Below are 24228 nucleotides of genomic sequence, written 5' to 3' on the forward strand. Positions count from 1 at the left end.
ATACCTTTAGGTCGATTCTCGGCTAGATGGCACTAATATTAATATTTGACTTTAAAATATAATTATTTTGTATCATTAATGATAAATAGGTCACTTTAACGTTTATTTTGCACAGAGAATACAATACAGTCGATTATTGTATTGCTCGATGTGTGCTGCCAATTTTATTACATTTAAAATGTGGAAAGTAACATGAATTGCAATGAAAATGACGTACCTTTTTTACATGTCTTTATACGTAAAATAGTGCGGTCAACCAAATTAAATTCTAGGTTACTCTAGAACCACACCTCGGACACTGACGATCTAATATCTAGGAGGATATTTGATCGTCAGTGTCCGAGGTAAGATCCTAGCACACAGTTATAGGAATTATGCTGTATATAATTTATTAATACGATTTTCCATTTTCCAATGACCTACTCCGGAAATACATGTATCATATTTGAGAGCACGAGCAGACATGAAATCAATACCAGTACGGTAAAGCCACAAAGCAAAAATAATAATAGTTTACTGTATTTTCTAAGAAAGCGTAGCTACTCAAATTTATCTCTTGCAGTATTTATTCTGTCCACGTTTTTCTATTTTCTATATGTCCGATACAGATTGTTTGCGGAGCTGTGGAATATCATAGATATTAGCTGATTCTAATTTATCAAAGCTTTAATATATACTTTTGTAAGTATAAAAGCTATCGGCGATGGAAAAGGAAGTTATAGTATAAACTTATTTATGAAATACTAGCTTTTGCCCGCGGCTTCGCTCGCGTCAAGTTTGAAATTCTTGTTGACTATTGAATTCTTATAAAGTGAAATGAAAATGTCATAATATGATCCTATAAAAAATTAATATTTTTTAATATATTAATAACTCAGTGCGTGACATCTTAAGATACAATTTCAAAGCCTTGTCGTTATCTTCTTTACCAAGGCAACATCAAAACTTAAAAATCAGTTTTCCGCATTAAGTACCCGTTACTAAACCTAAGCCACGTCCGCCTAGTGCACTTCATTGCACTCCGCTTGTTGTTCATTCATTATTCAACAGCCCTCATCTTATAGCTTTATCACTACAAGCATGTACATTGTCTGCCTCTCTTCAGTTTAGGGGAGTGCCTTTTGGACTTTGTAATGCTCCTCGAGTTAGAGACTAAAGTCTCACGTTGGGCGCCAACCGCTAAGTAACGTTGACATAAGCGACCATTTCATACATGTTTCTTCATTTATGATGCTATTTGAACTGTTAGTATAATATATAAATAAGCTTATTTTAATCCCAAAATAATTGGTCTCACAACACGCAAAATAATTGGTCTCTTATATTACTCTTTTACATGGATTACCCACTTCATTGCACTTTGCCTGCATTGTTCATCCATAATTCAACAGACGTCATCTTCTAGCTTTATCACTACAAGCGTGTACGTTGTCTGCTTCTCTTCAGTTTAGGAAGTGCCTTTTGGACTTTGTAATGCTCCTCGTTTTAGAAGGTTTAGTCCCACGTTGGTCGCGAAGTGACCTTTACCATTTTGTTACATGTTTACTTATTTATGATGCAATCTGAAGTGTTATTTTATTTCTTAGATAACCTTACTTTTAATTCTAAGAAGCAAAAAGTGGTAACTTATCTCTCTCTCTCTCTCTCTCTCTCGTGAAATCCTCAGTGACTCCCTTACGTGAAATTATCCACATTGTACATTGCTCGCATCGTTCATGAAAAAGCTCTTCATAGATTTATTTCTAAAGCTTGTAGAGATCTTGTCTTTCTTTCTTTTAACCGTGTAGCTCTCGAAATGGATTTCAAAGTCCAAAAATTTGAAATCTATATCGATTTTAAGTGTTTAGTCCCAAGTTTGGGCGCCCATGTTTTTTTTTATACTACGTCGGTGGCAAACAAGCGTACGGCCCGCGTGTTGGAAAGCGGTCACCGTAACCTATGGATGCCTGCAACTCAAGATGTAAGATGTTTGATAGATTAAATTTCCCATATCAATGGTACCACATCATTGATTAACTATTAGCATACAGTGGTACTTTAGTTTGCTATTCTACAAGTTAACGTTCTTTAAGGAGGGCTTTTGGCGTTTAAATTCCTTTGATTTTGATATTTGGCCACACGTTGGGTGCCAAACAAAAAACTGAAACAACTTAAATAATAACCCTTTTCCTCGAGTAATGAATGGATATTGTAAATAGCTTACAAATACATTTCATTCTAAAAGATCACAATAGATATTACAGAAAATGACTTAATACTTATATTTTATACAAAATTTTTTTTCACACAAAACTTTATTGAAGAAAATTAATCTGCAAAGCCATCTCTTAAGAGTTAAACACTTTAAAACAAACTTTTCCAACTAATAAGGCAAAGTTTACCAATAATAGGAAGTAATTAATTTACCCGCTTACACTAAGTGGTGGTTAATTTTTTTAATGGAAATGAAATTGTCTCCATTATTTGAGTAATTACACCTTGCTGGGTGATTATGAAATATGATATGCATTGCAAATTGAAACTAAGTAATTAGAAGCATTATCTTCCTCATGAACAGTGGTGTTTATTTTCAATTGAATAATAATATTAAAATAGGGTTTGTTTAGATTTTATTTGTAATATTTTTACAGTTCGTATGTACAAAATGAAAAATGTTGTAATAGTGTCGTAGTTTTAGAATTTTTCGCTACCCGCATACTTAAATTTTGATATATTTTGGTTGCTTATCAAAAGAACTCTATCCTATTGTGAAATAAATAAAAGTATCTACTATCCACATAACTAAAAGCATCACGATTTATGAAATTATGAAACAAAAAAAATTACACAAACTATATCATTAATGGATCTTCTACAACATTTTCAAATACTTGCCGATACAAAGACATTGTTAACAAGCTTTTATATGGTCAAAAACTTATTGACTATCTATAATAATATAAGGTCCTAATTTATTAGATGCAGATATTTTTACAGCTGATAGTACTCGGTCTCTGGAGTATATTAAACCGTGAAACATTATAGCTTTTACGATGTTTTTTTGGAGAAAACGGAAAAACAAATTTGCTACGTAAAAACACCCTGTTTATGTGATTATTAAATGAAAACTCATTGAACAGATTCTAGTACCTCTTTTACGTACCACTTAACTGTAACTGGCCACTTCAATGACATGTGCAGTTTTCCCGCGATACCTTTACGACATTTACAACAAACAATTGTTGACATGACAGACAGTGTTATTGTGACATGTGATAATGCACATGATGATTTTTTTAGACGAAATTATAATTAATTTTTTTGTTAGGAAAATGAAATCAAAAAAGTTACATGAAAAGATTTCTTAATTTATATTTAAAGTTAATTATTTTAATGTAAAGTATCATGTGTTAAAATATCTGCAACTAATAAATTAGGACCTTATATACAGTAAGAACATAATTTTAAACGTAAATATTACGACATTATTAGCTTTTATTATTCGTTTCTACCTACGTTCAGTCGACCTGTCATATTTCACTCATACAAGCATAGTACGCGTTCACCTACACCAGCTTAGACTTTGCGCGTAGGAACGCGCCTCTTTCATATATTTGATCGCCAGTGTCCAAGGTGTGGTTCTAGTGAGAAGCTGATGAATAATAAAATTAATCTCGAAACGCGTTTAGCCTCTTTTTGTCGTCAACGGCCGGTAGTGCACGTGCTCTTGTAAAATCTACACTGAGAGAAATTTTCATTGTGAATTTAACAAGTTCGACTTGTTGCGGTTTATCCGTTTGAATCAGCCAAACGTATGTTTAAAACAATATGTGTCAGGTTGATTTTATTTTTATAAAATCGACTTGTTGATTCAAATATATTGCCGATTCAAATGACAAGTAGCTTGTTGTTTGAACCAAAGAGCACGTAGGCGCTATTTTAACCAAAAAACTTGTTGAACGAACATGAAAACTGGTTGTATATTCTCTCAGTGTAGATCAATTTACAAGTACTAACTCACCGTACACTGTCGTACTTACGGTACCAAAATCACTAATTAATATTAGCTCATATCACCTTGACACTGGCGAAATAGTCTCTATAATGGACTGAAGTCATTTAATTATAACCTAACCACAAAATTAAAATTTTGAAAAACCCTCGGCCGCGACATAGTAGACCGATTTTTATGAAAATGGCTAAGAACACTCCCGACTAACTCAGCTTTCAGACAAAAACAACTAAATCTAAATCGGTTCATCCGTTCGGGAGCTACGATGCCACAGACGGACACACACGTCAAATTTATAACACCCCGTCGTTTTTGCGTCGGGGGTTAAAAAAAAGTGATAAAATTGGAAGCATAATAGGCAGGCTAGTATTGACTGTACATTACATAGTAGCCGCTACTTGTATGTTTTACTACCGTACGATAATAAAACTATTGGTCATTTTATGGCGGCCTTTACTGCCTCAGTTTCTATATCTATTATATGTCTGTGGACATAGCTTACATTAGGTACAGCGAATATACTATGGGGACTGGTGAGTTAATGAGAAGCGTGCAACTAAAAAAAATCTCAGAGCGTTCAAGGGGCTTCGACTTCGGTAGCAATATTTTTAAATGAATCCCATAAAAGTTACATGAAATTTTGTCAATTTGAGTAGAAGTCGCTGATTTTTATCAGAAACGATAAAAAATCGTCCTACTCGTACATTAGGCCCGAATGGTCGAAATTCTGACTCTCGCGCTTGCGTCGCCAGCGCTTTCGTTTGGTTAGAATTCGACCAGGTCATTCTGACCTGTCGCCAGCGTCTGGTTAGAACGATATACAGGATTCATGAACGAATGCTGCCATCGAAATCAAAACGTTTGAAACTGAGAAATGGCTAAATACAAAGTATTCGGTGGTTTTGTTTCGTTGTAGTCAGTGTACAAGGCAGTTTTTTTTTCCTATTAGCGTGTGGAATATAAGTGACTACTTTATTTTTCTCTATGTATAAGGGAAGACAATGCGGTCTAGCGAGCGGCCAGCCAGTGAAATATTTTCTCGCCGAATAAAACGGCTGTCCAGATTGCAGATATGCCTGTAATTGAAACTCAGTAGCCAAAATGTACGAAATGTTACAGCAGTTACATTCTTTATTTATTTCTGTGTTATTCCAATAAAGGTAAGCAATTTAATCTGTATTTCGATGGACCTATCTGTTTTGTTCTATGAAAAAAAAATGAAAAATTATTTGAAGATTAAACTATCTAAATGAACCGTAGGTAGGCAAAATCATATTTTCTACCTTCCTATGTTTTTATTTCAAGTGATTACTCTGTTTTTCTCTATGTATAAGGGAAGACAATGCGGTCTGGCGAGCGGCCAGCCAGTGAAATATTTTCTCGCCGAATAAAACGGCTGTCCAGATTGCAGATATGCCTGTAATTGAAATTGCGGAATATAAGCGCGGAATTGAATTTCGGTAATTCATTTGCGAAAGATTGGAATCGGATCAAGATTGGGTCGAATGAAAGTTTTTATACGGATACATGTGAGGTATATCTGTAATTTGAATTAGTTTATCTGTGTGGTTGGCGAGTGTATCACGCTGAGCGAAATTTGCATTGTGAATTTAACAAGTTCGACTTGTTGAGGGTTTATCCGTTTGAAACAAAAGTATTTTAGTAAACGGAATAAATCACAATATTGATGAGACAAGCCGAATTTGTTCGAATAACAAGGTCAAACTTGTTAAAAGATATTTGATTGAATCAGCCAAACATAAATGTTAAAACAATATGTGTCATATTGCTTTGTTGTTGTGTCGACTTGTTGATTCAAATATATTGTTGATTCAAATGACGAGTAATTTGTAGAATATACTAGTTACACTTAACAAAATCTAACTTGTCTTTTGAACCAAAGAACATATAGGCCCTATTTTAACCAAAAAACTTGTTGATCGAACAAGAAAACTGGTTGCTTTTTCTATCAGTGCACGCTTGTATTCCCGAACGGGGTAGGCAGAACAGACGATACTGCAAAAGTTTTAGTGTTACTTTAAGCGATGGAAAAAAAACAAAATTGGGATATCATAGTGCCGGGTTGACAGCCGATCGACCACATCAAAATAAAACCCATATCCCACAGTCGACTTCTATGACACATAAAGGAAAAGTGGTGATAAAATTCTTAGCCCGTCTTCATATTATATCTATAAGATATCTTTTTTTAACATTATTTAAGCATAGATACCCTTCCATACAATTTACTTAATTTCTACGCTACACATTTTGTGGCATTTATACACGTAAGCTTTAAGCATGAAATTCTGTATTACCAAACATATATTTCGCGTCACGAACATCAAAAATACCCTCATTAAACCATCTTAAATACCTTATTCCATTTTAATACACTATACGACATTTATAACACCAATAGTCGTATAAAAAATAATACGTCTGCCTGGCCTAGCCAAGGTCACAATCATTGACAGACGCCTTGAGCTATCGAAACGCAGTCTGGCTCTGTCGCGCCACTACAGGAAATACACATACGTTTAAATTACATAAAAAACATTTAGATATGGCTACGCTCTACGCGACACGGAAAGAAGCAAGATGGAAGTGTCATCTCCACTAAGATGGCTGGCATGCATCATGTACGCGGCAACGCGATATGATACATTCGGTAGAGACAGTCTGAGAGAAGATGAACTCAAGGATGTCGAACTTAAAGATGTCCTTCTGTTCTGCAGGAAAACGAGAAGATTTGGGAAGAGAAGTGTGGGAGTGCAGCCAGGACAGTAACCTGCAGCTCCAACTCCAGGGAACTGGGCTGAATGAACGCATCACGTGATCGACAGCCCGCCTGTTTCCGGCCAGGCGTCCCTACACTACATCTACAAGATGGCTGGCAGTCCTCAACTGTGTGTTTCTCCAGAAACATCCTGCCTTGCACAGCTAAACTGTGAATGAAATGTCACCTGCGGTATTTTCGGACCGATACGACTTTCAAACCTTCAAGAAAAGCACAACACATCTCAAAGGGCAACGCACCTCCAACACTTTTAGTGTTTTAGCTGTCCATGGGCCGCAGTGATCGTTTAGTTTCTGTCTGCTAAAATTAGTTTGTCTCCTTATCATACAAAAATAGCCACGATATTGCATTTTCAGAATTTGGATACCCCCAATTAGCGTAAGTTGCTAACAAAAAATAACTCACTGTCAGTTTTGTGACGATAATTGAGCACGATAAAAATATTTTTTTTTGTGTTAATTACATAAACTTTAAGCGATAATCGACATTCAGAATGTGAAAAAAGTAAATTTTTAGACAGCGTTTATGCTTAATTGTCGTCACAAAACTGACAGCGAGTTAATTTTTGTTAACAACTTACGCTAAATTCGGGGGTCCCAAATTCTGAAAATGCCCGATAACGTAAACGACTGTGACGTTGGCTAGGTACTGTGTTAAAGTGCTTTCTCGTTTTCCATGCGGTCGTTTCGGCACTCGTATAAAATTAATATAAGATAAAGGGGTTTTATGCTTGTTGTGGAGTGACATTAAAAATGGCACGGCTATTTTATTGAGAATATGTATATATTTATATTATAGTAAAAAATGTAAACGCTCTCGGCGGGACTCGAACCCGAATCAACCACAGACTGTCCGCTCTTTACCAATTGAGCTTTGGGAGCTGCGCCGGACTCTTGCAAATATTTCCATTCCTTTCCATATACCTTAGGGATGGGACAGGAGACAGACGGACAGAGTCTCACCATAATCTTTCATCATCCTTTTGAACCTTTTGGTACACTGAGAGAAATTTGCATTGTGAATTAAACAAGTTCGACTTGTTGCGGTTTATCCGTTTGAATCAGCCAAACGTATGTTTAAAACAATATCGTCGGCCTAAATCGCATACCTCGTAACTCCAATTTTTTTGAAAATCATGTTTTGACACTTTTAGATAGTACTATTCTGAACGCATCTAACGGCAAAACTCTTAAATACCAAAAATAAACCGTTTATGTTTAAAAAGCAAAATAGAAAACCTCGCAACTCCCGGCCGCCATTTTGTAAAAGAAATACCTCGTATCTCCCTCCCCGCCACTTCCGTCAGTACAGCTTGCGATGGCGTTGTTACTGCACGTCAGTTTTGCGTAAATATTTAGGAAGAAAACGAGTGCTAGATAACAGGTATGTGTAATAAGGTTCTACGGTTTTCTGATTGTGTATTCTTGATAGATATTTATCATATTTAAACAGATTAGACTATTGAAAATATTATCGTTTGGTTGCGTGCTGTGGACATACGAGGTTTGCTTCGCGTGGATCTTTACGCATGCAGATTAGTTACGTGGTTTTCTACGCAAATTATTTAATCCTTCTGTGACTTTGGTCGAGACTTTATCTCGTGTTTAAATAATTAATTTATAAATCCCGACGTTACTAATACGAAGTTATGTCCGTAATGTAAATATGTCGGAGTTAGGTCGTCGTCGTCGAGATAAACAAAGGTACCTAATAAGTAAGAAGTAGAAGTAGTAAAGAAGTAAACTATGGGAAATGAATGAAGGGTTTAATTGAGATGAGAGCTCTATGGCAAGGTTCTTGCAAAGACTGTTTTGCATATTGTTGGGAACATTATTTTCACGCTGTTTTCTTTGGAATGTACCCCTTGTGCGGCGAAAATTAGCCTGATTGTATTTTACTGCTTAAATATTTTATTTGATGCTAAATAATGGTATTGTGATTGTTAGTGCAATATTAAATGTTTGGTTTTAACTAAGTATTTGCTTGGCAGTAAAAAAAAAGAAAGAATTTTCTTCAGGTCAGGGAGGCCGAGCGATGAGCTTTGATACCACAGATTGTTGTATTCTGTCCTCAGATGTACGATGCACTGACGTACACGATGTTGGAGAAAAGGATGCTGTGTCGGAGAACTCGGAGAAGTAGAAGTTACCTGGCAATCGTCGACGCCAGATGCCGACAGAAATGCAGCTCTGTCGTGCCAATACGCAAGAGCGAGAGAGATAGATAGCTACGAAACAGATATTATCGTGAGCGTTTGTGCATTTAGCTACGTGACCTGTTAGTCTTTTAGCAACTGATGGAGTCCACATGCGAAAACTGCAAAGAACTTTCTTCTGGGACATTGTATTCGCAAGGGACGCGAATATGTCAGGTTGGCCGTGTCGGAGAATGACCAAAATGTTTAAGATACGTTTTATGACGCTATATTTGACAAATAGAACAAACAAGGGTTTTACAACTTTGTACAACCTGGCTGGTATTCGACTGAGTTCTGCCAAAACGTCAGAGAGGACGCTACTGTCTAAAAGAACAGAATCGAAAAACAGATGATGAACAGATGATTGGAGGCTGCCAATCGATCTGCAGTGGAAATGGTTGAGGAGTGCTGGCGTTGTTGGAGATTCATCGGTCTAATCCGGCAGTTTGCTCGAAATAATAGGCGGAATTTATTATTTGATGTAATTAAATGTGTAATCGGTTTTGTGCAGTAAATTCTTTGAAATGGGCATGGTATTTCATTGAAAGCTCTCATAAACAACTACAACGGGTCCTGACAACGGTTCTGGTATGATACGCCCACGATCCGACATTAATTTAAGTATAACGACGTTTATGAAAAGTATTGTCAGTTTTGCTACTAAAGATTTTACACCAGAAGAGGCTGTGATTTAATTTAAATTTAATACCTATTATATTTTGTTACTTACAAGCAATATAGTTATTGTTTAGTTATAATTTACTTCATAAAATGTTTAATTAAAGTAGGTAAACAATTGTGATAATTTTGCTACCAATTTTAGTAGTACTAGTAGTAATCACTTTATTGTGTACAACAGATTCATATACAGTTTACAGGAACAGAGGTACAAAGGCGAACTTATCCCTATAAGGGATCTCTTCCAGCTAACCTTAGATTAGATGAGAGGAACATTAAAGTAGGCAAGATAGACAAACTTACAGAAGTACAATAAAGGTCAGAAATAAACCAAAATAATGTCCACAAGTAAATAAACTACATAAAAGTTTTGAATGATTCACGGTTATTTTCATTAGACTTATATTTATACAATTTTCGTTTAGTTAGAAGAGATACTGATGTAAAATATACTTAGTATTTTTATGTTAGCAAAAACTATGAGTCTGATTATTATAGAAGCGTTGTTTTGTTGTTTGAGAAATGTTGTAGTCTATAATATTTATAGCCCTATTTAGAGTTGAAAAAAAAAATGTATAATTATAATTTTGCTACCCACATTTTAGAAGCCAGAAGAGGCTTTTCTGTTTAAAGTTTAATAAATATTTTTTTATTTGCAAGTTTTTTTTTTTTTTTTTATCCACAATTACCTTTTTCAGATCAAACTATCCTCTATTTATACGGATTTTTATAGCGAAGCTCTTAACTTCCGATTAGCTTTCTAAAATTTTCAAGAAAAACTCGTAACTCCAAATTTTTCAGGTTCTGGTGATTACAAAAAAATAGGTTTTAGCAATCTGACGGCTAAATTTAACTTAACATTATGTAAAAAAAATATTAAGCAAGTCTTCATGCAAAATTTTTGGTAATCAAGTTTTTTGTGCCTCCTGTAAAATTTGGTCAGATTGAGTTACGAGGTTTGCGATTTAGGCCGACGATATGTGTCAGGTTGTTTTTATAAAATCGACTTGTTGATTAAAATATATTGCCGATTCAAATGACAAGTAACTTTCAGTCAATCTGTGTAAGTAACTTTCAGTCAATCTGTGTAAGAATGTCCTACAGTGCTGGCAACACCGGCGGTGAGCAAGCATCTTTGAGCGTGTTTGAAATTCATTTTAATCATAAAAAATGGATCAAATCGAGTTAGATCGTATAAAAAGTGTATTTCAAATTGTCCTTAAACCTATAGAATTGAAAATTTGTGACATATTACAAAAAATTGACTTTATGAACAGTGAAATATGTGAACTCAAAACTGTAATAACCTCTCAAAATGGCGAAGTGTCAACATCAACACAAACTGTTCGAACACAGAAAACCACGCAAAATCCAATGCCGCTGCGTACCTCAACGCCAACTAACTGTCCCGGCCCTGCTCCCGCAAACGGACGGGCGAAACCACAGCGCGAATCTGCATTGCGCGCGAGGGAGAAGATTGCGAAACCTACCAAACCGCCAGCTGGTCAGACAAAGCGGACCGCTCAGCTCATGGAAAAAACCAACAACAAACAAAAAGAAACTGACGCCGGCGCTAGCCAAATAAATAATAGCCACACAAATGCTAAGCAGGACGTGACAGTGAACACGCCAACTCTGTTAAATATGACTGAATCAAGAAATGATACGATTGAAGAAACATCTCGTCAAGAGTCCCAAGACCACGAAGAACGACCATGGACGCGTGTGCAAGCAAAAAGGCGATCATACAAACCAACGGTCATAAAGGGCTCCGCCACAAACACTTCCTTAGAAGGAGTTGAAGTCATAAAATATCTACATGGATGTCATTTTAGCACTACTTCCTCCGTGGATAGCATAATTAGCCATCTCAAAAGATTAAATGACAAGCATCAATACACTGTGGAAGAAATTAAGTCGAGGCATGAAACCTACAAATCATATAAAATAGGTATTCCATCCTCCGCCTACGATGACTTCCTTAACACGGCGGCTTGGCCACTAAATACAACAATCTCTGAATGGAAACCCTTTCTACACCAGAGGCACAGAAGATCACCAGCTAACCAGCAGCCCAACTCAATGTGAACACCGGAAACCTGACCTGAAAGAGCAGTGTATATCAGTGCTTCATCAAAACATAAACCGACTTAGCAACAAAACATATCAACTAGAAGCTGAGCTACAGCTGCGAGACAGGATTGATATAATCTGTTTAACCGAGCTGTGGCTCAAATCCAACGAATTGACTTCGGTTAATATAATGAACTACAGTCTCCGTGCTCACTACTGCCGGCCAACTAGGATGGGAGGAGGAGCATGTATTTACGCCCGACAGGACATATTAACAATCGAACGAAAGGAAGTATCAGCCTTGTGTGAGGAGATGGAATTTGAAGTGTGTGCTGTGGAATGTGTCGGCTTGGACCTTGTCGTTGCATGCATCTACAGGCAACCAAAGGGTGATGTAAACTTATTTTTTACCAGATTAAATGAATTACTTAGTATGTCAATTTTTCAAAATAACAAAGTACTCATATTGGGCGACATGAACCTAGACTACTTTAATAAATGTAATAATATTAAGGAATTAAACATGATATTGAATCGATTTGGGTTCAAACAAATTGTTAAATCTGCTACTAGAATAACAAACCACTCTGAAACATGTATTGATCATGCTTACACTAATATGCTAAAGTCTGATATAATAAATGTAATATGTAATAAACTGCAATTTTCTGACCATCATTATGTAAATATAAACATTAACACTTGTAATGTTCCTCAACAAGATAATGTGTTAATTAAACGATCATTCTCAAATGAACGCAATCACAGTTTTTGTCAATACCTAGAATTTTATGATTGGGACAAGATAATGATGTTAAAAATCTGCCCAAGTAATAAACTTGAAAAGGTACTTCACGTTTTAAAACATTGTTTTGACATTAACTTTCCATTGAAAAAACAACCAATTAAAAAACATGTAAGTGAATGGGCCAACGACCTTGTACGCAGCATTAGACGCGAAATCAGGCAATTAAAAATTAAATACTCTTACAACCCTAATGATGACAGTTTATTTAAAACAATACAATCACTTGAGATTACCTATGTGTATACCTTGAAACAAGTTCGTAAAGATCATCTTAACTACCAAATATTGAATAGTAAACAAAACATGTGTAAAAGTGTTTGGAATGTCATTGCGGCCGAAACATGCCGGAATAAAAATAACAAAACAAGTCCTCTGGATGTACTGGTGAGTCGATCAGCTGGCACCTGCGACGCCGAGCGATCAGCTGACGCGGCGGCTCGGCTCAACCAGTACTACATACAAGCCAGTATGCACATCAACAGCCCATGTCCTTACGACGCGCTCGGTTATTTAACTAAATACCTACTCACTCCAGCGCCTATGTTTGTGTTTGACCCGTTTACTGTGCGAGACATATTAAGTGCTATTAAAAACATAAAAAAGAAACATTCGAAGGACGTCAATGACATGTCAACACACATTCTTGACTGCTATCCTCCAAATTTAGTGTCAATATTACTTATTTTATTTAATCAGTGCGTTAACAGCGGAGTGTACCCTGACCCGTTAAAAATAGTTAAGGTGCAACCGATATACAAAGGAAAAGGCGAAATGGATGCCCTTAAATGCTATCGACCTATTTCTTTGATACCTATTGTTTCTAAAGTATTCGAGCGACTAATGAGCATGCAGTTGATGAAGTATTTTATTGATAACAAATTGATTAATCCACAGCAGTACGCATACCAGTCGGGGCGTAGTACGGCGGACGCGGCGCGCGACCTGTCGCGCCGTGTGCTAGCGCACCTCGAGGGCGGGCGACAGGTCGCAGCCACGTTCTGCGACCTGTCGCGCGCCTTCGAGACCGTCGACCATTCACTGCTTATCGCGAAGCTGTCACGGTATGGTGTAAATGGTGGATTTCTCAGTACTATAGAATCTTTTTTGGCCGATCGGAAACAGTCAACTTTTGTTAACTCATGTAGATCTGACACACAGGAAATAGGCTCACATGCCGTCCCTCAGGGCTCTTCTATGGGAAATACCTTGTTTCTGATCCTTGTAAATGATATAACCTCTGCCTGTAGCGACTCAGAATTCGTCATATTCGCTGATGATACATGCATTATAACATCTGCCGATAATTTTGCTGCATTAAAAACTAAACTTTCTCGAACCCTACAGAATATACATAACTGGTTTACGGTGAATGGCATGATCCTCAATATTGAAAAGACAAATGTAATACACTTCCAACTTAGAAAAACTATAAAGGATAAACTTAATTTACACATGAATAACATTCCTGTACCGCAGGTAAACGAGGTCAAATACTTGGGATTTCTCATAGACTCAGGTCTGACATGGTCACCTCATATTGAAAACAATTGTAATAGGCTCTCGTCAGCTTGCTATGCGTTGTCTAGATTAACTTTAAGCCTAACTGAAGATAACTTAAAAATAGCATATTTCGGTTATTTCAATCCCATAATGACTTATGGAGTAGACCTGTGGGGTACTGCTGCAGATCGCGAGAGAGTATTCAGAGTACAGAAATACGCCCTCCGTATAATGGCCCAAAAACCACGTGACCATCCAGCTAAGGAATTATTTATTAAATTTAGAATACTAACCTTGCCTAGTGTATATATACTTGAAGCATGTAAATATGTGAGACAGAATCTTGCCCGGCTGCCCACAAATGGACAGTTGACCGGCACCGTGACACGCAGGCGGGAGCTGCTGCGGGTGCCCCCATGCCGGCTCACTAAGTCAAGGAAGTCCTCACCAGTGCTCGGGATAAGGTTATACAATGCATTGAGTGATGATGTAAAACAGTTGCCTACTGATAATATGTTTGTCAACAAACTCAAAAATATCTTAATACAACTAGCTTGTTACAAGATTGATGATTTTTTCTCTGACTACAAGTCATTGGCCCAATCACACTGAAGAAAACTTGTAATTAATTACTATAGCAAAACATAGATAAATATGTACAATTAAATTATTTATGTGATATTAATAATAGTAGGCAAACTAAATAATTTTTAAGAAAAAAAAACCGTCGCCTTTCGGGTTCTGGTGAAAGCTACTTGCGAATGTTGGTTTATGTAGAAATGTGTAAGTATTTTTTAAAACTGCTTTTAATGCTTTAATTATTAGATGGCAACACAAATGCATATACGTATAACGTTAAGGTTTGAGGAGTTTCCTCAATTCCTCATGAATCCGATTATATTATAAGAAATCGAAGCTTGACAAACTTTGACTTCAAAACATATGCTTAACAAACATAACTAAATAAATGTCACTGTTCTGAACTTAAATGCATGCTTTTCTTACAAAAATACCAAAGTCACTATGAGTGTGCCGTTCAGGTTTGAGGAGTTTGGTTCTGGCCATCATCAGCAGTTCCACTGCACCAAATGTCACTGTTCTGGACGAAAGTGCATACTGTTCTTATAAAAATACCAAAGTCACTATAAGCGTGCCGTTCAGATTTGAGGAGTTCGGTTCTGACCATCATCAGAAATTGCACTGCACCAAATGTCACTGTTCTGGACGAAAGTGCATGCTGTTCTTATAAAAATGGCAAAGTCACTATAAGCGTGCCGTTCAGATTTGAGGAGTTTGGTTCTGGCCATCATCAGCAGTTCCACTGCACCAAATGTCACTGTTCTGGACGAAAGTGCATGCTGTTCTTATAAAAATACCAAAGTCACTATAAGCGTGCCGTTCAGATTTGAGGAGTTCGGTTCTAACCATCATCAGAAATTCCACTGCACCAAATGTCACTGTTCTGGACGAAAGTGCATGCTGTTCGTATAAAAATACCAAAGTCACTATAAGCGTGCCGTTCAGATTTGAAGAGTTCCGTTCTGGCCATCATCAGCAGTTCCACTGCACCAAATGTCACTGTTCCGTACCTAAATGAATGCTGTTCCTTTAAAAACACAAAAATCACCATATGTATGCCTTTCAGATTTGAGGAGTTCCCTCGATTTCTCCAGGATCCCATCATCAGAACTGGGTTCTGAGAAAAATGGGACCAATCTGTATGCATATACATTAAATCAAAAAAAAAAAATTTCAAAATCGGTCCAGGAACGACGGAGATATCGAGGAACAAACATAAAAAATAAAAAAATAAAAAAAAAAAAACATACAGACGACTTGATAACCGTCCTTCTTGAGATATGAGGCGACGGTTAAAAATAGACATGTATGTATATAACCACAACCTGACTTGTAAATGTACCATTTATGAATAAAGCATTCATTCATTCATTCATTCATTATAATATTTATTTATTTATTTATTTGTTGTTTGATTCAAAGAGCACGTAGGCGCTATTTTAACCAAAAAACTTGTTGAACGAACATGAAAACAGGTTGTATTTTCTCTCAGTGTAGGGTTTCCTAATGAGAAGAAACCGTCAACAAAATATTTCGTTATACAACTTTAGCATTTGTGTACAATAATTATGTGTTTGATTTACCTAAATTCAGTAGTACCGGAATAGAGTTTTTTTCTTTATGTCAGAGTCTAAACGACGTTCATACTTATATACCTATCTAAGTATAGAATAACGACACCTCTTTACCTCATGATCGTCCGAGCTATAAACTTTTTATATCGATGCTCATCATGTACCTACATTTCTAGACAAAAAACATTTTCCGAAATACATATCGTCACTACTTTTAAAAAATCTCGTATCCCACGCTGTTCCTCAAAGTTAAAACGCAGTAAGTCTATATGCATTCCATACATACTTACTACAATTTTCTTTTCATTGACAGACGGAGATACAAGTTTTTTTAAAAGTAGTGACGATAATACCAAGTATCAACTAGAAATGCTTCTTATACGAAAAACATGAAACTGCTGATAAAATATTAGAATATCTATTTTCTCAAGAATTTAATCTTCACTTCAATTTAATGACGAAACGAAAAACACTCAATGGAATTAGAACCCCCAAAATATTCTCTAATAGACTAATAATTACAAAAGAGCGTAAGGTCATATAAAAAATGCTGGCGTTTAGGTCATTTTGTAATTGAAAAAGGACCGGTTGTAATACCGTATTACAGCTCATAAAAGTGCTCCAAACAAAATATTTGTTCAAGCTATACTTTGGAACATCTTTTTGGTTTGTTCCACTTTGTAATCTTAGCAAAATTTTCGAAAAATGTAAAAAAAAAAAAAAAAAAATATTTGGTAAAATGTTCTTTTTCAAAGATCCTTTATGATTTTTATAGGTAGGTATTTATTTAGCTGTGAAGAAAAAATGTGTTGGTTTTGCAACTTCTGTTTATTTTGTACTCTTATTTAGTTTTTACAAATAGGTAAACATCTGATCAGTACTTTGACTTAAGAACTTCTAAAAAGAAGTAACTAGGCTAGGATACCGCTTAGTAATATTGGAAATACCACCTACTGATCCAGTAAAGCTTCCAACATGACTTTTGATGAGCATTTTTTTTTTTGCCAATAAATAAATTTTGATTGTATTAGGGAATTTTAGGTGAATTGTACCACAAACTACATATATACAGACTATGCCACCCCGTACCACAAAATGCGACTGTCAAAACGAAACTATTGTTTGCAGCGGAAATGGATAGATGTCGCTCATAGTCCCATTTGGCACATATCTATATTTAATAAATTTGCAAGCCTTGTCATCCGATACATCCGTCTCAGGTTTTTCTCTTCAATAATTTGACAGGTGGAACTGACTAACTATTTATTTTTATGCAGGAACATCGAAATGCCTGACACGTAGCGAAAGCTAGATGATACCGAATTTCGGGCAAATTGTCATGGCACGTTATGGTCTCATCAGAAGTTCGTTCGCTTTTCAATCCAAAGGTCACTGGTTCAAGCCTCGGTGGAGAAGACACACGTAAAGATATCCAGTTTTTTTGGGTTTTATTATTATTTTATGGTTTTTTATTTGTTTAGATTTTTTTGCGTAAGTTTTCACGATAATTCTTAATTATTTTGAACGTATATTCCAGAATAGGCAAAATATTACAACCTTAAGTGCGTTTTCACATTATACCCGATCCGCGATATCGGATGTAGGAAGGATTTCAAAGGCGAAAATCAAAGATGGCGACTTAAACATAATATATGCGATATCGGTCAATGAATAAAGGTAAGAAATTGGTTCTAGCTGGGAATTTTCTAGAGATTGAAGACATTATTCCACCATTTGAACTTATGTGCAATAAAGTATAAATAAATCATTGGTTTTTGAAATTGTTGATATGTCATTTTCATAGGCTAACTGTAGGTACTATTGTATATCATTCAGGGACAGGGTACAGGGTTTATAGTAAAATAAAAAGAAACTAGCTATAATAACTTTTAATTATAATATACGTTACAAAAACTTGTTTCATTTACTTGAAAATATTAGAGGTTTACCATATCACAACAAATATATAGTCATCAATGCGATGAAATAAGTTCTCAGGAAATTTATTTAAAATGTGATAAGCCTTTAGTGGATGGCCTGCTTCTGCTTTTCTTGTTTTCGTGCTCCTTCATCCCATTGAAACTTCGATGTTTACGCATTTTTGTCAATCTGTTTCGATTTGTACACAGGAGCAGACATGAGGGAACAACTCAAATGATTTTGGAACATACTCGTAACTGGGATTGGCTTCCACATCGGCTTTTCTACCTCCAATAAAGTTTGCATTATAAATTCACCGTAAATTCAATACTTGTAACAAATGATTATGCACTTTAAATAATCAGAGGTTAGATGACACTTTTCTTCTTACGGCAATTATCCACTTAAACGGTGGTTTCGTTTCCACCACAGTCTTGGAAATAGCTAGAATTTAGTCGCTATTTTTCTTGGTGTTATTACAATTCACCATAACAAATTTTACTAGGCCCATATTAAATTTATCTCGAAAATGTTTACTGCAATATGGATTTGACAGCGTAAGTCAGTGACAGGAATGTCAATTTTGGCCATAGTGAGCGCTGGTGAGCGCTGTCATCCTTTTAGTTACCCCCTCCAGGCCTCCACCCGCTTTGCACCCTGCACCTTGCCAATACAGTACAGACTTGTCATCCCATACATCCGTCTCACGTTTTTCTCTTCAATCATTTGACAGGTGCAACTTACTAACTTAAGTATTTACTTTTCAGCAGGAACATCGAAACGCCTGACACATTAGTGAAAGCTAGATGATGGCGAATTTCGGGCCAATTGTCAAGACACGTTATGGTCTCGGTTGAAGTTGGTTTGGTTTTCAATCCAGAGATCACGGGTTCGAATCCCGGCGGAGAGACACAAAGTGATGATAACAGTTTTTTTGTGTTTTATTTTAATTTTATGGTTTTTGATTTTTTTTGCATAAGTTTTAACGATAATTCTGAATTATCTTGAACGTACATTCCAGTAAAACCAAAATATGCTAGGTAAAATATTACAACTCTAAGTGCGTTTTCACATTATCCTATCCGCGATATCGGATGAAGGAAGAATTTTAAAGGCAAAAATCAAAGATAGCGGCTTAAATATATTGGATATCGATATCGGTCCTACATCTGATACCGGATCGGATAATGTGATAACGCACTAAGACGGAAGTATTACTTCCTGATTATTTCATTTTTAGTAGTATAAAAATGTTTTACCACAAACAACTACATAATTTCAGCACGACAGAGTCAGACGGCACTATGATCAGAATGAGACTAAAGTTGTCAAAATGATAGATATTGTATATTATTGGGGAATAAAACAATAATTATATTAATAGGCCAATTTTATTCACCAAATTCTTTGAAAAGTTTTTTCATTACCATACTAAGTGTTGGTCCAGATTGATAAAACATGGAATATTGGTAGTTCGGGGTGTAAAAACATGTCAAACCTGAGATATGAAATATTAGTACTTATTTTCCCATCAAATATAATGAATAAAAATAAATCAAACACAAAGTATTAAATAAAAAAATAAAAAAAGATTCACAAAAAAGCAAGGTCTCCCCGGTGAGATCCGAACCTCGTCTGCTGCTCAAGTTATCGCAGCTAAAAAGCAGTATCTTTGACCGCCACACCAAACTTCTACTTAATCAGAGTGACGAAATTAGGTAACTTATAGGTATAATATGAGTAGTAAGTCATGAAGACTTTTCACGACAAATTGAATGAATATTAAATGTTGTGTTACTTCAAAATGCAACGTTGCCAGACTGCTGACTGCAACGTCGCATAACTCTAGTTTGGTCGTAAACTGATTTAGACCTTAGTAAATTATTATTAAAAATCAATTCAGAAATAGAAGATGATGGCTATACGGCGCTTGACTGATGGATGCGTTTTGTTATATAAAAAGAGTAGGTACATATTTCTGAAAATATTTTTATCTTCTTGCTTTAAACTAAAAATCATCTTGATATTCATCAATTATCATCATTTTGATATTTTGATATTCGTATATAATTAATAACCTAGATACAAAAAGAACATAATGAATGATACTTCGATATTTTACCAGTATCGAAACGCAGTAGGTTGGCCATGACAGCCAGTGACAGTACTAGTACTGAGGGCTTACTGCTGTCACCTGGGTTAACACATTGCGGACATCTTTCTCTTTTACTCCTATCCAGGCATATAGAGTGACATATATAGCCACATAGCGCAAACTCTGGTGTTCGTGGAAAACCTCCTAGCTAGACTTGTCATTCATTCATTGTAAAAATAGTAAAAAGATTTTGACTCCAAAGACTAATGTTTAAGTGATTTTCAGTCTTATGTTAAAGCTGAGTAAGACGTGGATGGCGGCAAAGCTTTTGTAAATACATACATATATTGAATCACGGAATTAAGCAACACAAGGCAATTTTTGTTATGTATTTATATTCCGCGTTTTGTTTAAGCCGTATATTGTATCGTTTTTCATAACAAAATGCGTAGATAATTTACACCTTAGTCTGTAACGTATTCGCAAAGGTTCTTGAGCGAAACCAAAATCGACAATATCCACCTACACTCAAAAAAAATCTTTATTTATTAATTATATTGTAAAGCAACATTACATCTGCTGACGGTTTGTAATTGTCGATATTAATATATCTAGACTAACTTTCAATGTGGTACATGCAACTGGACAACTGTCACTGTACATTTGTAATCCTTATTACAAGAGCATAACGTCTATGGTTAGTTAAGACAGAGTATTGCTGTTAGTAGGTACGATGGGTACGATGTTGAACCTTAGGTTACTTCAATCAATACTAATACTGAAAGACAATTTTTAAACTTATTGCATTACATGTGTCTAACAAAATTTCAATGAAATGGGTTGTGAATCTAATATTTTAAAAAATCACTATTTAAAAGGAGATGGTTGAAAAGGGTATAAAATATTTCAAAAAAAGAAAAAAAAATTTTCACTACCGAGGATCGAACCCACGACGTCAGGGCCGCGTCCATCGTCTTACGCTAATATAACTGAGCTATTTAAGCGATAGAAAGGGTGGCGAAATATTAACTAACTTTCAATCTAGTACATGCATGGCGTTACGAGTCCTAAAATTCATTATATTCTTTTAAAGATTTATGTCTCAAAAGTGACACTTAACGCCATCTAACAGTGATCTCAAGGCAATAAGAAATTTGTAGTAATGCCATCTACATTTGCCGTGCTTTTAGGCGGTCGCATTTTTTTGTATGGGGTGGACATATCTACTAAATCCATAATCTCTGATTGTACTCAGAATCACGAGTACTCTCAATCTCACTGGGAGACAAAAAGTGTCCCAGAATTTTCATACATTTTTGTTACTTTCCTCTTTTGTTACCCCATACAAGTCATACAACATGTACGGAAAATGGTAACAAAACAAGAAAAAATCGTATGGGACAATTTTTTTAACTACTAGGATTGAAAAAGCTAGTAATTCTGAGTATAAATAGCATTTTTTTTTTCAAAAATATCACACTTCATAAAAGTGGCAAAAAAAAAAGAAATTCTCTGATATGGACATGTTTTTTGACAATTTACAATACTTCACCCGATAGCGTAAAATTTAGGGGCGTTGTTAACTTTCTTCGTGCAATGAATGTCCAATGTGTTCAATGGCGTTCGCGCTAACGGATAACGTTTTCTAAAAAGTCGAATATTCATGGTAGAACCAGAGACAAATGGAACAAACTCTCCCGTCTATAAACCCGAACCCGAGTGGACATAAACTGGCCATGCGGACACGCTGTATAATTGTGGCCTCATGTGTTTATTGTACTGATATAAAGTATAGATCATACTCATAAGGAAAACTGAGGAAAAAGTGGATAAAAAATATTGCAAAAAAAAATCTTATGTAAGGTTACGTTAGACTTATATTATAGACCGTGATTACCTTTTTGATTTTTGTCGAGCTCCCGATATTCCAACGCAGTTGCATGCATCATGAATTCATGATCACGGGTCAATATAAGTCTAACGCCGTGGCTTACGTGGGCGACGGCGATGCGACGCATACGAAATCAAACCTTATCGATATGGAAGTATGAGACGCGACGGCGACGGTCGTGCGACGGTCGCGCGACCGTCGCCCACGCAAGACACGGCGTAATGAAAATACCCGTGAATCATTAAAAACTCTTAAGATTACGTTGATGCACAAAATATCTTAGTATTAAGATTATGTGCGCGGTCGCTAATTTCACTATACTTGCGTGCTATATATTTTAAGTACTTATCAATGTATGTAGGGAACAAATCAAATTATTTTATTTGATATCTATTTAAGTTAACAAACATACACTAGAGAAATTTCGACGGGTACCTCAGCGGTCGAGGTGGTGTAACGGTTTAGCACGTCAGCCGCGTTAGCTGGAGACCCGGGTTCGATTCCCGGCTTCGCCACCAGTGGGCTTGATCGCTTTTTCTCTAGTGTATGCTATCTATTTCAGTTTATTACTTATCAATTTAGTTTACTTACTTAGAAGTTCTGGAGTGATTTAGATATGTTAATTATGGGAATACCAGAATGTGAGGAGATATACATGGGTGGGGATTTTAATGGACACGTGGGAAGGATGAATGACGGATATGAAAGAGTGCATGGGGGGCGTGGTTATGGAGACAGGAATCAGGATGGTGAAGCTCTACTGGAAGCAGCCTTAGCCTTTGACTTGGCTATAGTTAACACATACTATCAAAAGAAAGAACAACATCTTATCACATACCGTAGTGGCCAACACTCTACCCAAATTGATTACTTTCTTTTGAGAAGGAGTAAAATACTTTCGGCTAAGGACTGCAAAGTTGTACCGAGTGAGAGCTTAGTTTCCCAGCATAGGTTACTGATCCTGGAGTTAAAGCTTAAAGTAACGCGTAGGCAAAATAACCTAAAGCCCCCACCTAAAACGAAGTGGTACAAATTGAATGACAGGAAGTTGGCTGAAGAATTTAAGAATAGAATGGTCGATAAGATGATAAAAATGAATGATATGGCGGAGATGAATGAATGCTGGAATGAAATGGCTGTAAGTTTAAGAAGTGTGGCGAAGGACGTACTTGGTGAAACGAGGGGGAAAGGAAAGATTGATAGAGATACATGGTGGTGGAATGATGATGTGCAAATGACTCTGAAAGAAAAGAAGAATGCTTTTAAAGAATGGAAAAGTGTGGAAGTGGGTAATGATAGAGAAAAGGAAAACAAGAGGTCAGCTTATTTAATAAGTAAAAAGAAGGCCAAGAAAGCAGTCGCAATAGCAAGGGCCAAGGTCCAAGATAAGCTTTACAACCATTTGGAAAGCCCACAAGGCCAAAAAGACCTTTATAGAATAGCAAGAGAGCGGGAGCGGAATGCAAGAGATATCAATCACATGAAATGTATGAAAGATGAAGCAGGAAAGATTTTGACAGATGACAAGAGCATAAGAGAACGCTGGAAGAACTATTTCAATAAACTTATGAATGAAGAGAATGACTGGACAGGCGTGCTAGAAAACGCTAGAAGTAACATCGGTATGGTGAAAGAGATTACTGTAGAAGAAGTAAGGATGGCAGTGCAAGGTATGAAGAATGGAAAAGCGGTTGGGCCAGACGATATACCTGTGGAAGTATGGATGATTCTGAAAGCGGATGGTTGGAAGTGGCTGACTTTATTCTTCAATAAGTTGTTGCAAGAAGAGGCGATCCCTGATGAATGGTGTAACAGTGCTTTGGTGCCCATTTTTAAGAATAAGGGTGATGTACAGGATTGCAACAACTACCGGGGAATAAAGCTCATGTCACATAGTATGAAGATATGGGAAAGAGTGGTAGCGAGACGAATAAGAGAAGAGAGTGAAATAACACAGAACCAATTTGGGTTTATGCCGGGCCGGGGAACCACGGACGCCATATTTGCACTTCGCCAACTATGCGAAAAATACAGAAAAGCAAAAAGATCTTGCACATGGTGTTCGTGGATCTGGAAAAGGCATACGATAGAGTTCCTCGTAAGGTTCTGTGGTGGTGTATGA

The 24228-nt window shown here is 36.2% G+C and overlaps 1 protein-coding gene across 1 annotated transcript; it reads left to right on the forward strand.

The window, feature by feature from the left end:
- The first annotated feature begins 23199 nt into the window (after positions 1–23199).
- On the forward strand, positions 23200–24228 carry LOC125236906. The gene has a single exon (XM_048143825.1). It carries the CDS (start codon positions 23200–23202, stop codon positions 24226–24228), a length of 1029 nt encoding a protein of 342 aa, XP_047999782.1.

This window comes from Leguminivora glycinivorella, chromosome 20 (assembly GCF_023078275.1).
Source record: "Leguminivora glycinivorella isolate SPB_JAAS2020 chromosome 20, LegGlyc_1.1, whole genome shotgun sequence".
NCBI lineage: Eukaryota > Metazoa > Arthropoda > Insecta > Lepidoptera > Tortricidae > Leguminivora > Leguminivora glycinivorella.